The sequence below is a fragment of the Oncorhynchus kisutch genome, linkage group LG25 (genome assembly GCF_002021735.2).
Source record: "Oncorhynchus kisutch isolate 150728-3 linkage group LG25, Okis_V2, whole genome shotgun sequence".
In the NCBI taxonomy this organism is placed as follows: domain Eukaryota; kingdom Metazoa; phylum Chordata; class Actinopteri; order Salmoniformes; family Salmonidae; genus Oncorhynchus; species Oncorhynchus kisutch.
Genome location: NC_034198.2, coordinates 39476021 through 39489357, shown reverse-complemented (window position 1 = coordinate 39489357; position 13337 = coordinate 39476021). Strand labels below are relative to the sequence as shown.

Genomic DNA, 13337 nt, shown 5'->3' with positions numbered 1-13337 from the left:
TATCCAACAGAGAGGGATGCTATGTTAGCTAGCTGGCTATCCAACAGAGAGGGATGCTATGTTAGCTAGCTGGCTATCCAACAGAGAGGGATGCTATGTTAGCTAGCTGGCTATCCAACAGAGAGGGATGCTATGTTAGCTAGCTGGCTATCCAACAGAGAGGGATGCTATGTTAGCTAGCTGGCTATGGTTATCCAACAGAGAGGGATGCTATGTTAGCTAGCTGCCTATGGTTATCCAACAGAGAGGGATGCTATGTTAGCTAGCTGCCTATGGTTATCCAACAGAGAGGGATGCTATGTTAGCTAGCTGGCTATCCAACAGAGAGGGATGCTATGTTAGCTAGCTGGCTATCCAACAGAGAGGGATGCTATGTTAGCTAGCTGCCTATCCAACAGAGAGGGATGCTATGTTAGCTAGCTGCCTATGGTTATCCAACAGAGAGGGATGCTATGTTAGCTAGCTGCCTATGGTTATCCAACAGAGAGGGATGCTATGTTAGCTAGCTGCCTATGGTTATCCAACAGAGAGGGATGCTATGTTAGCTAGCTGCCTATGGTTATCCAACAGAGAGGGATGCTATGTTAGCTAGCTGCCTATGGTTATCCAACAGAGAGGGATGCTATGTTAGCTAGCTGCCTATGGTTATCCAACAGAGAGGGATGCTATGTTAGCTAGCTGGCTATGCCTATCCAACAGAGAGGGATGCTATGTTAGCTAGCTGGCTATGCCTATCCAACAGAGAGGGATGCTATGTTAGCTAGCTGGCTATGGTTATCCAACACTGGAACTCTTCCAAATCAATTAACGTTTTTGGTGTTCTTACTTTGTCTCTCCAGGGCAGTACCTACTAAACAGCTTAGTGACTACACTAGAAAAGAGTTCCCCAACTGGTGGCCCGCAGGTGTTTTTATTTTCATTGTTGGACAATAGACTGAGGACATCCTCTGCTTCTACACCTGCATTGCTTGCTGTTTGGGGTTTTAGGCTGGGTTTCTGTACAGCACTTTGAGATATCAGCTGATGTACGAAGGGCTATATAAATAAATTTGATTTGATTTGACTGTAAAAACAGCAGGGAATCAGTTTCAAGTTATTTTAATTTAAGAAATGTTCAAGTATTCCCACACATGAGACAATTTATCAAATAGAAATGTAAACAAGGTTTGAAATGATTGTTTTAGTCAAACATCTCTGTTTGGGCTTCTTGTGGTCAATTTGTCAATCTACAAATGATTTGTAATTACGTTCCAGCCCCTGACCAGCCACTCAAGAATATTTGTTTAAAAACCTGTCACCTTGATTAAAAACCTCTAGACCAGTGCACCTGTGTTGTAAACTTTCATGGGGAAATTCGAGTATCATGTAGTATCCTGAACATATCGATTGAGTTGGGTGAATGGAAAATTAATGACGGCCTTCCAATATGCTGTAATAAAAATAAAAAATAAGGCAATGCCCATTAGGAAATGATCGTCCTGCGTCTTAAATGGCACAGACCCCACTGATTCATTCATTGGCTGAGTCATGTCATCATAAATCAAGTTATATCAATCCCGACATGGCAACATGAAAAAAAAACATTGTTATGGATTGTCCATTCCGATTGAAGGCGGGTTTACATAATAAAATGACAGAATAACTCAGAAAACAGACCTTTTGTTCAACGGTCGAACACGGACAGCCACGCACACTGACGCCATGGCACGGCGAACCTTCGTCCAAATCGCCTGGGAACTGCACCTGACAGCGAACTGATCAAATACAGCCGGTCAGCCACATAACTACAATCAGTTAACTTGAAAAATGGTAACGTAGTAATTAAGTTTCATGGCTGCGGGTAATTTACTCGTTTGACAGGCCTCTTCCGATAGTTTACTTCTCAGAACAGACTGATATCAAGTTGAAAGTAACAGTGTGCTGCCGCCACCGTGCTTGTCACGGTCTGAACACACTCACCGCTTGGTGGCTCCAACTAACCTGGGCTCCAGTCTTCCTACTGACGTTCCCCATGATGCGACGTACAGAGGGGTTTTCAACACAACGATGGCGGCACAAATAAAACGGGAAAGTGCTTGCAGTGAGTTTAGAAACATCTAATACATTCACAAATTATCACAACCTCCGTTCAAAAATATGCTTCCAAACTTCGCAAAAAAAAACACAAAAAAAGGGATCAACGTAACGATACACATTGAATCCGATACAGAATGTCACTACCCGAGCTGGACAAAACGACTTCTCAGAAGAACCACCGGCTGCAGAAACCTCTGGGCGACGATCCCAAAAAAACACAGACAACAACAATAAAATATAGAAACACACCAAACAACGCCAATGCAAATGATATATCTTCAGGTCAGATGAAACCCAACGATATCGTAGTCGGCACGAAAGATGAGGAAACTAAATACACGTCAGTGATTTTGGTGGGTCTAACTGTTCCTATTCCCTTAGGCATGATGTTCACTTGCTTGTATTTGTAGCTAGTTAAATGTATCGCAAATACGTCGGTACGTCAACCAGGTCATATGACACGTATGATACGTCAGGTGATCAACTATTTGACGCATATAAGTTATTAGTTGTATTGCAAAAAATAAGATTATTAAACTAGCACACCCTGACCACAGCCTAAATCCTAAAACGTTTGAGAAGACATGTTATTTGAAAGTGATCTGCTCTGAGTTTGAGGTGGACCTATCACAAGGGGGAGGCACTTCAATCAGCCCCACAATATATATATTTTTTAAATGTACCACTTTTTTCTCTACAATTTCATGGTATCCAAATGATAGTTACAGTCTTGTCCCATCGCTGCAACTCCCGTAGGTACTCGGGAGAGACGAAGGTTGGGAACCATGCCGTCCTCCGAAACACAACCCAACCATGCAGCACTGCTTCTTGACACAATGCCCGCTTAACCCGGAAGCCAGCCGCACCAATGTGTCAGAGGAAACACTGTGCACCTGGCGACCTTGTCAGCGTGCATGTGCCCGACCCGCCACAGGAGTTGCTAGTGTGCGACAGGATAAGGACATTGCGACCAGCCAAACACTCTCCTATCCTGGATGACGCTGGGCCACACCCTCTCCTATCCTGGCCAATTGTGCGCAGCCTCATGCGTCTACTGGTCGCTCCTGGATCGAACCCGGGTCTGTAGTAACACCTCTAGTGTAACAGTATAGCTTCCGTCCCTCTCCTCGCCCCTACCTGGGCTCAAACCAGGGACCCTCTGCACACATCAACAGTCACCCTCGAAGCATCATTACCCATCGCGCCACAAAAACCGCAGCCCTTGCAGAGCAAAGGGAACCACAACTTCAAGGTCTCAGAGAAAGTGATGTCACCGATTGAAACGCTATTAGCGCGCACCACCGCTAACTAGCTAGCTATTTCACATTAGTTACACTATCACTGCTATGCAGTGCTTTAGACCGCTGCGCCACTTGGGAGGCCCACGCAAATTGATTTGAACAAACAATTAATCCCCTAAAAAATGCAGCCCTCCGTTGAATTGCAAAATCGCGATGTGGCCCTTGAGCCAAATATTTTTCCCACCCCTACTCAAGGGCAATTCAGAAAGCTGAGTGATGACCTTATTACTGATGAATGTGTTTATTATTATTGTTTTTCATTCTGGGTTTGTATTTCGTGTGTATTGTATGTATTTCAGGGCTGTAAAAGAGACCATGGTTTCAGTATGACTCCCTGGTCAAATACATTAATGCAAGGACACACAGACCTCTGATAGTTTAGCTGTAGTAGTACGTACTAATCATATTGTGAAATGTCTCCCCCTGCAGGTTGTGGAGTGAATGACTCTCCAGTAGGCCTGGCTGCTTACATACTGGAGAAGTTCTCCACCTGGACTGACTTCAACAACAGGGACTTGGAAGATGGGGGGCTAGAGAGGTACAAGCTACAGTTCAGCCTGTTTACTTTGGGTTGTGAATTGACAAATATACACTACCGTTCAAAAGTTTGGGGTCTAATTTTTTGTCCATTAAAATAACATCAAATTGATCAGAAATACATTGTAGACATTGCTAATGTTGTAAATCACTATCGTAGCTGGAAACTGCAGGTTTTTTATGGAATATCTACAGAGGCCCATTATCAACAACCATCAGTCCTGTGTTCCAATGGCACGTTATGTTAGCTAATCCAAGTTTATCATTTTAAAAGGCTAACACAACAGTAATCAAATGATAGTCAGATCTGCCAAAACAATACAACTTTATTTGTCCCAGCAAAACAATGAACCTATTCTATTTACATGCACATGTTGCCTTGATAGCATCCATTCACAGGCCTTTTCACATGACAGCAAACGGGAAAAACTGAAACAGGGACTTCCTGGGTTGTATTTATTAGTGCACACTGTAGCAAAACATTTTGCAACTGGAAAAAGTGTTTCTTATTGGAGAATGAATAAAACCCAGGGCTGTTGATTGGTTCATTGAGAAAGCCTGGTTCCTGTCTAAGGAAGTTCACCCTGACCAGCATCATGATCTACTGGACCACCGGCTCCATCGTGTCCTCCATGAGGTTCTACAAGGAGAACTTAAAGACCAACACTGACAACAGACTGGATAATAAGTGAGTTTGTATGTGTGGTGGCAGAGTTCTCCAGTATGACACAGGCTGTTCCTACAGGGCCTGCCCAGTTTAATATGACACGGGCTGTTCCTACAGGGTCTGTCCAGTTTAATATGACACGGGCTGTTCCTACAGGGTCTGTCCATTTAATATGACACGGGCTGTTCCTACAGGGCCTGTCCAGTTTAATATGACACGGGCTGTTCCTACAGGGCCTGTCCAGTTTAATATGACACGGGCTGTTCCTACAGGGCCTGTCCAGTTTAATATGACACGGGCTGTTCCTACAGGGCCTGTCCATTTTAATATGACACGGGCTGTTCCTACAGGGCCTGTCCATTTTAATATGACACGGGCTGTTCCTACAGGGCCTGTCCAGTTTAATATGACACGGGCTGTTCCTACAGGGTCTGTCCAGTTTAATATGACACGGGCTGTTCCTACAGGGCCTGTCCATTTAATATGACACGGGCTGTTCCTACAGGGTCTGTCCAGTTTAATATGACACGGGCTGTTCCTACAGGGCCTGTCCATTTAATATGACACGGGCTGTTCCTACAGGGTCTGTCCAGTTTAATATGACACGGGCTGTTCCTACAGGGCCTGTCCATTTAATATGACACGGGCTGTTCCTACAGGGCCTGTCCATTTAATATGACACGGGCTGTTCCTACAGGGCCTGTCCATTTAATATGACACGGGCTGTTCCTACAGGGCCTGTCCATTTAATATGACACGGGCTGTTCCTACAGGGCCTGTCCATTTAATATGACACGGGCTGTTCCTACAGGGTCTGTCCAGTTTAATATGACACAGGCTGTTCCTACAGGGCCTGTCCATTTAATATGACACGGGCTGTTCTTACAGGGTCTGTCCATTTAATATGACACGGGCTGTTCCTACAGGGTCTGTCCAGTTTAATATGACACGGGCTGTTCCTACAGGGTCTGTCCAGTTTAATATGACACGGGCTGTTCCTACAGGGTCTGTCCAGTTTAATATGACACGGGCTGTTCCTACAGGGCCTGTCCATTTAATATGACACGGGCTGTTCCTACAGGGTCTGTCCAGTTTAATATGACACGGGCTGTTCCTACAGGGCCTGTCCATTTAATATGACACGGGCTGTTCCTACAGGGTCTGTCCAGTTTAATATGACACGGGCTGTTCCTACAGGGCCTGTCCATTTAATATGACACGGGCTGTTCCTACAGGGCCTGTCCATTTAATATGACACGGGCTGTTCCTACAGGGCCTGTCCATTTAATATGACACGGGCTGTTCCTACAGGGCCGGTCCATTTAATATGACACGGGCTGTTCCTACAGGGCCTGTCCATTTAATATGACACGGGCTGTTCCTACAGGGTCTGTCCAGTTTAATATGACACGGGCTGTTCCTACAGGGCCTGTCCATTTAATATGACACGGGCTGTTCCTACAGGGCCTGTCCATTTAATATGACACGAGCTGTTCCTACAGGGCCTGTCCATTTAATATGACACGGGCTGTTCCTACAGGGTCTGTCCATTTAATATGACACGGGCTGTTCCTACAGGGCCTGTCCATTTAATATGACACGGGCTGTTCCTACAGGGCCTGTCCATTTAATATGACACGGGCTGTTCCTACAGGGCCTGTCTATTTAATATGACACGGGCTGTTCCTACAGGGCCTGTCCATTTAATATGACACGGGCTGTTCCTACAGGGTCTGTCCAGTTTAATATGACACGGGCTGTTCCTACAGGGCCTGTCCATTTAATATGACACGGGCTGTTCCTACAGGGTCTGTCCAGTTTAATATGACACGGGCTGTTCCTACAGGGCCTGTCCATTTAATATGACACGGGCTGTTCCTACAGGGCCTGTCCATTTAATATGACACGGGCTGTTCCTACAGGGCCTGTCCATTTAATATGACACGGGCTGTTCCTACAGGGCCTGTCCATTTAATATGACACGGGCTGTTCCTACAGGGTCTGTCCATTTAATATGACACGGGCTGTTCCTACAGGGTCTGTCCATTTAATATGACACGGGCTGTTCCTACAGGGTCTGTCCAGTTTAATATGACACGGGCTGTTCCTACAGGGCCTGTCCATTTAATATGACACGGGCTGTTCCTACAGGGCCTGTCCATTTAATATGACACGGGCTGTTCCTACAGGGCCTGTCCATTTAATATGACACGGGCTGTTCCTACAGGGTCTGTCCATTTAATATGACACGGGCTGTTCCTACAGGGTCTGTCCATTTAATATGACACGGGCTGTTCCTACAGGGTCTGTCCATTTAATATGACACGGGCTGTTCCTACAGGGCCTGTCCATTTAATATGACACGGGCTGTTCCTACAGGGCCTGTCCATTTAATATGACACGGGCTGTTCCTACAGGGCCTGTCCATTTAATATGACACGGGCTGTTCCTACAGGGAATGTAAACACGTGGCTGTGTTTATTAACCTGGTTCTCTTGTCCTCAGTACGGGGGTGTATGTTCCTACAGGCCTGGCTGCGTTCCCCAACGAGCTAATGCACGTGCCCCAGTTGTGGGCTAGAGCCAAGTTCAGGAACATCTACTCCTACTCTTACATGCCCCGAGGAGGCCACTTCGCTGCCTTCGAGGAGCCACAGCTCCTGGCTGACGACCTGCTGCAGTTTGTGAAGAAGGTGGAGAAGTTGTAGAGTTGATGGATACAAGAGGTCGACTCTCCACTCCTGCCAAGTGCCTGGAAGAAAAACCAGCAGAACGTGACACTACAGCTTGGAATTGTAGCTTTGTACTAAAAACATTTAAATGGTAAACTAAGATAAAAAATTAGAAGTACTGTCTGATTATCAGGTAAATACTTGGTCAATCAGTGATGTTAACACTGCAATATGATCATGCTCAGTGATTGTGTTGGTGTAATATTAAGGCTATACAGTCAACATAATGGACCTATACTGTAATAATGAAATGATCAGCACTTCAATACTGATGTCTTCCAGATTGCAAAAAAAGGTACTGTAATGTCCTGGACATGTGCTGTTGTTTGTGCTGTAGTGTCTTCCTATGCTTTATTCATTAATCAAGTAGCGACAACCCCTGTAGACACTCGGCCCTCTGTGGAACGAGTTTGACACTTCCTGTTTAGTGTCTGATATTTGTGGGACTGGTTCCCAGGAGTGATCTGGACACAGCTTAAGTTTAGTCCTGGACTAAAAGTATATTTCAATGGTAGTGTTCCATTGAGCATGGTTTTTAGTCTAGGTCTAGATTAAGCCTAATCTATGTCCCAGAAACCATGATGAATTTTCCGTGGACCCCAGGAAGACCAGCAGTCACTAAGGGGTCAGCTTATGAGGATCCAAATAAACAAATTAAATTAACATCAAGTCAATAACTCACAAGATGTTGAACACAAAATGTAAACTTTTGTATGCTGCAAAATGTGTATAATTCAAATGAACCATGTAATTTAGTGATCCAGTTTAGATTGACATACAGTACTGTATATTTCAGAAAGATGGTGTCAGAAACATTTTAAGCAAAAGAAAACCAAGATGAGACATTATACAGTTTCAACCAGATGACAAGTAACTTAGGAGGCTATATACAGTCACAACACCAACACTGCTTTCATTACAGCACATACCCAAGCTACACCAGACAACATATCCATTTCAATCATTCTGTAGAGGTGATGCCAGTCATTCATATGAACCTCTATAGAAACATAGTCCCTGGACTGGGTTACAGAGAGAGAGAGAGTCGTCCCTGACAGAGAGAGGGGTAGACATGTCAATCTGTTCAGTCAACACCTCTGTCTGTAGTCACAAATTGTCTTAGTGCTGATCTCGGACCAGGTTCCCTCTGTCCATGTAATGTTAGTCTTTGTGACATAAAAGGTCAAACTGACTTTAGATCAGCACTTCAGTTTGACTGGCTTCCGGGTTAAGCGGACATTGTGTAAAACTCATCCCAAGGAGGGCAGAGTGTCTGTGGGTTTTATACCCTTGTTCTTGATTGATGAATTAAGGTCACTAACTAGTAAGGAACTACCCTTACCTGGTTATCTAGGTCTTAATTGAAAGAAAAAACAAAAACCAGCTGTCACTCGGCCGTCAGTGGAATGAGTTTGACAGGCCTAGCTTGTAAGTCACCACTGTCTAATGTCAAAGACACTGGTAACTTCTAACTGTGGTCTAACAGTAGGCTTAATGCTAGAATGTATAAATAGCCAATCTTCCCTAAAGACAATAAAGCCTAGTCCTATTTAGTTTAGCGTCACTTATATAAAAAAAAAAGAGAAATTGTTTTTTAAGAAATCCATTGCTGTGCAGGCTTTCATTTCATAATATATTTCCATTATGAGTTATATAGCTGTTGCCTACAACCAAGCAAATAAAACGGGGCATGCCACTCTAAACTGTATGCATTAAATGGTTTGACAGAAATGATAGCAGAAGGTGAATGGTTAACTTTTGTTGCACACAATTAGCGCAAATGTCTCACTGTCGGAGTGATGGAGGCGTTAGGTTTTTAATTGAAGTGATTAGTGGAATCAGAATCAAGCCCCACCTCTCAACAATCAGAAGTGACCTCAACACGTTCATATAAAAGTCGTCGGAGGCGAGGATTTGTTGTGGTGTAACGTTACTTGATACGATCAGAGTTGCAATGAAGACCGATATCAGACGGGAAAAATGCTCATGGATTGGAAGATCGTCGTTCCTTTGCTCGCGGTGGCATTCATCATGACGAGCGCCGCTGGGACACCGGGTGGCGTCGTGGACGCAGATATGAAGGACCAAGCTACTAGAGATGCGCTGCAGTTCGCCGTGGCCGAATACAACAAGGGAACAAACGACCCGTATGTTTGGCAAGTGGCCAAGGTTGTCAAGGCTCAGAAACAGGTCAGTCCCTTATCAGTTGAACGAAGACAAATTTGGTCGTTGTAGCGTAGTTTCCACGGTTGAAATATCTTAATATAGACCAGTGAATTTATTAACACTCCGAATGGGGCAGAATGGTCAATGTTTTAGTTACTGTACGACACATGTCTAATAGGACCGGTGTCAATAAACGTCGGCCCCAAAAAACCCAGTTTGTTGCCAGCAACCGTCATCAACGCTCTACACATGAGGGCAACCAGACCAACTCTGTTAGGCAGTGGGGTCAACTCCTGCGCTCTGGCATACTCATTAAACACTAATGCTTAGTTCATTAATTGTTGGCGTGTGTCTCTGCCTATCCATTAATGACAAACGCAAGAATCGTGATCTCTGGTTTGCTTAATGTAAGGAACGTAACATTATTTTCCTACCTTAACTAAAGTAGTATTTTACTGGGTAACTAACTTGTCACTTTCTTCACTCTAACTCAAGTGTGATAATTTGGGTTTCTTGTTCCACTGCTGCTAGGGAGTGTAAAATGATCGGGAAGTGTACACTAATTTGTCTCGAAGTAGCTAGCAAGTTTACCAACTACAGTTCAATCGCAACAAATTGTTTGAATGTTAAATGACGAGACCGAGGCATTGACGCGAGTAACCAGTCTTGTTCAGTACATTGCAATACCTCCAGGTATCTCAAGCACACCGGTAAAAACACTCGCGTTGCAGTAATTAACATTTACCAACAGATGGCGGCACTGTCTTACACTTAACAAACTAATTTCATTTTGTTGGTCATTTCCAATGTGTGGTGAATATATTTGTATGTGTTGATGGCTCTAGAAATGGTAGAAAGGTAACAACTTGTGTGTGTGATCGCGGTGTTTACCTGGGTGCTTGACTGCTATTGTAAGGTCTGAAGGCTTGGATCAACCCTGCTCACAGCAACACCCTCTGTCCATGTCATTTAATCTGACCACACTGCTTTTATGACGTAAAGTTAATATAGGAATACACCATGGTGTTGTTGAATAGGCCTTTGCTTGGCTTGAAGGGTATTTCTACCGCGTGCATTAAGTGCTAATGCCTGGGAAGCCGGCGTTTGGAGGATATATTGGCACCGGGGGCCGGCAACCATGCCAATATATCTTCGAGGGCATTGTCACTTTCTATACAGGTTACCAACAGTCAATTATTGACATATTTTGGTAAGTGTTCATACTACATCTCGTTGAAGTATGAAAGAGTAACGTCAGAAACAGAAGGTTGCTACCTAAGCCGTCTGGTCGTTTGTGCTACTGGTTCGGTTGCAAGAGATGCGACTCAGTCGTGGAGCTTTGTTCTTCTGTATTCATCAATGAATCACTACAAAGGGTCCCTCATACAAGTAAGATGGGTGATTTCTATGTCCGTGGTCTGACGTGCTGACCATCCTCTGCTTACAGGTGGTAGCTGGGATGAAGTATTTCTTCACAGTGCAGATGGCCAGGACCCTGTGCAGGAAGGGAGGTGTGGAGAAAGACTGCGCTGTGCATCCGGGCCCAGCTGTGGTGAGGACCACTAGGCTAGCCTGGTCCCAGATCGGTTTGTATTAACACTGTCACTTCAGCTCAGTGCTTCCTACATGTACAGTTTAAGAATGGTTAATTTTTAGTTTATAACCTGTTAAACAGTGAACACATTGGTAACTACTTATAAACCGTTAGGAAATCCTACTTGTAATGTGTTAACCATTTCACTATTGGCTCAGTATTGAGTTTGTTGCAATAGGACATTTCAGGTGACATTTCTATTGAATGTCTGTTGGCAGTGTTTGAGGGCATCAAAACCATGATTAATTCTGGGTACATTTTGCCTGACTACTCTACAAATATTAAATTGTTTATGATGCAAGGTGATTTGTAGCTCAGGCTGTCAGATGCAATGTCCAACAAACGTTCTGTCAGGTGTTATGCTTGCTGAAGGTGTGTGATCATACCAACTCCTGTTGCTTCCTGTTTCCTCAGACCTACCAGTGCACCTTTGTGATGGTGAGCCACCCCTGGCTGGGAGGGTTGCAGTTGATCAAGGAAGCCTGCAAGGACTGAAGACCCACAGGAGGACAGACTTCAATTGTCTAGTATTTATTACCAGTGGTGTTAGTCTTACCTGAACAGATCCACCTCATCTATGATCTATTCAGAGAATCCAACTCATTTTCCTACGTATTGGATTCCCATACCAATATAACACTTAAAATAAGAACTGCTGTGTTGATGATCATTTGTAAGCGCTATGCAACAGTTGACCCAAATAAAACCTGTTTTGTTACATTTACACGCGTTTCATTTTGTTGCTAGATGAACAAATCTTAGACGGACCCAGTTTGTGAAAAATAGTTGAATGTTGAGAAATGTAACGTTCAGTCACCCGCCCAATGATTCACAGGACAGACCAATGTTACAAAGGCTCATGCATTGAGGTTGTCTATCACAACCTCTAAATAGGTCAGGAGGGACTACTAAAAAGGTGTTATTTATGCAGGATTATAAACTGGGTGGTTGACAGCCCTGAATGTGATTGGTTGACAGCCCTAGTGTGTTTGGCTGACTTATTTTGCTGGTCTAATTACATTGGTAGCTAGTTGCTAATAGCAATGAGGCACCTCCACTTTGTTGTATAGCCAATATACCACAACTCCCTTGGCATTATCGCTTAGTATTACTATTAGGTAGTAAGGTAAAGTAGTTTGTATGCAGGCTATAGCTCATGTGCCAGAAACAACAGGTGAAATGTTTACAAGCCCCTAACCAACAACGCAGTCTAAAGCCATTTAAAGAGCAACAGGAAAATAGACAGGGAGTACTGGTTAGTGGTGGTAATTGGCTTGTGATATATCAGTCTAATGCAGTGATGCCTTCTGCTAGGCAAATAACTGAAATCGCTCTTAAATTTGATTAAACAATGTTTGTCTTGGCTTCATACAAGGCTACAGAAATGTGACTAGTACCATTAGAATTAGGCTTTTTTGTTGGTGACAACATGGTGCACAGCCTGGCATTCAAGGAAAGTAGGACGGAACAACTTTAAAATGAGCTTCTGAAAGTAACAACCACTGGTAGGCCAACAGCTAATACCCCCCACTGGTAGGCCTACAGCTAATACCCCCCACTGGTAGGCCTACAGCTAATACCCCCCACTGGTAGGTCTAAAGCTAATACCCCCCACTGGTAGGTCTACAGCTAATACCCCCCACTGGTAGGCCTACAGCTAATACCCCCCACTGGTAGGTCTACAGCTAATACCCCCCACTGGTAGGTCTACAGCTAATACCCCCCACTGGTAGGTCTACAGCTAATACCCCCCCACTGGTAGGTCTACAGCTAATACCCCCCCACTGGTAGGTCTACAGCTAATACCCCCCCACTGGTAGGCCTACAGCTAATACCCCCCACTGGTAGGCCTACAGCTAATAACCCCCACTGGTAGGCCTACAGCTAATACCCCCCACTGGTAGGCCTACAGCTAATACCCCCCACTGGTAGGCCTACAGCTAATACCCCCCACTGGTAGGCCTACAGCTAATACCCCCCACTGGTAGGCCTACAGCTAATAACCCCCACTGGTAGGCCTACAGCTAATAACCCCCACTGGTAGGCCTACAGCTAATAACCCCCACTGGTAGGCCTACAGCTAATAACCCCCACTGGTAGGCCTACAGCTAATACCCCCCCCCCCACTGGTAGGCCTACAGCTAATACCCCCCCCCACTGGTAGGCCTACAGCTAATACCCCCCCACTGGTAGGCCTACAGCTAATACCCCCCCACTGGTAGGCCTACAGCTAATACCCCCCCACTGGTAGGCCTACAGCTAATA

The 13337-nt window shown here is 44.7% G+C and overlaps 3 protein-coding genes across 9 annotated transcripts in view; 2 read left to right on the top strand and 1 right to left on the bottom strand.

Annotated features, from left to right (window-relative positions):
- Positions 1-2515, bottom strand: part of LOC109870512 (uncharacterized) — a 55274-nt gene extending 52759 nt beyond the window's left edge. Inside the window, exons 1-3 of one of the 6 annotated variants that reach the window (XM_031805000.1) lie at positions 2326-2488; positions 1960-1999; positions 1657-1754 (exon numbers count right to left, since the gene is read on the bottom strand). In XM_031805000.1, the coding sequence (XP_031660860.1) occupies positions 1657-1703 (47 nt within the window). In that variant the 5' untranslated portion in view covers positions 1704-1754; positions 1960-1999; positions 2326-2488. Of the gene's footprint in view, positions 1-1656; positions 1755-1959 lie in introns of all 6 variants that reach the window. The other 5 variants (XM_031805002.1, XR_004205458.1, XM_031804998.1 and 2 more) reach the window with 5 other exon arrangements.
- Positions 2516-3760: 1245 nt separating this feature from the next.
- LOC116357468 (epoxide hydrolase 1-like) lies at positions 3761-7996 on the top strand. The gene is made up of 3 exons (XM_031804996.1): positions 3761-3936; positions 4489-4602; positions 7087-7996. Exons 1-3 carry the CDS (start codon positions 3791-3793, stop codon positions 7286-7288), a joined length of 462 nt encoding a protein of 153 aa, XP_031660856.1. The 5' UTR covers positions 3761-3790; the 3' UTR covers positions 7289-7996.
- A 1142-nt stretch (positions 7997-9138) lies between these two features.
- Positions 9139-11796, top strand: LOC109870262 (cystatin-like). Of its 2 annotated transcripts, none has more exons than XM_031804559.1 (3): positions 9139-9502; positions 10926-11030; positions 11487-11796. In XM_031804559.1, exons 1-3 carry the CDS (start codon positions 9293-9295, stop codon positions 11565-11567), a joined length of 396 nt encoding a protein of 131 aa, XP_031660419.1. In that variant the 5' UTR covers positions 9139-9292; the 3' UTR covers positions 11568-11796. The 2 variants fall into 2 exon arrangements, with proteins under 2 accessions (XP_031660419.1, XP_020316278.2); XM_020460689.2 differs by having other exon boundaries at positions 9143-9502; positions 10926-11064.
- Positions 11797-13337: the final 1541 nt, after the last annotated feature.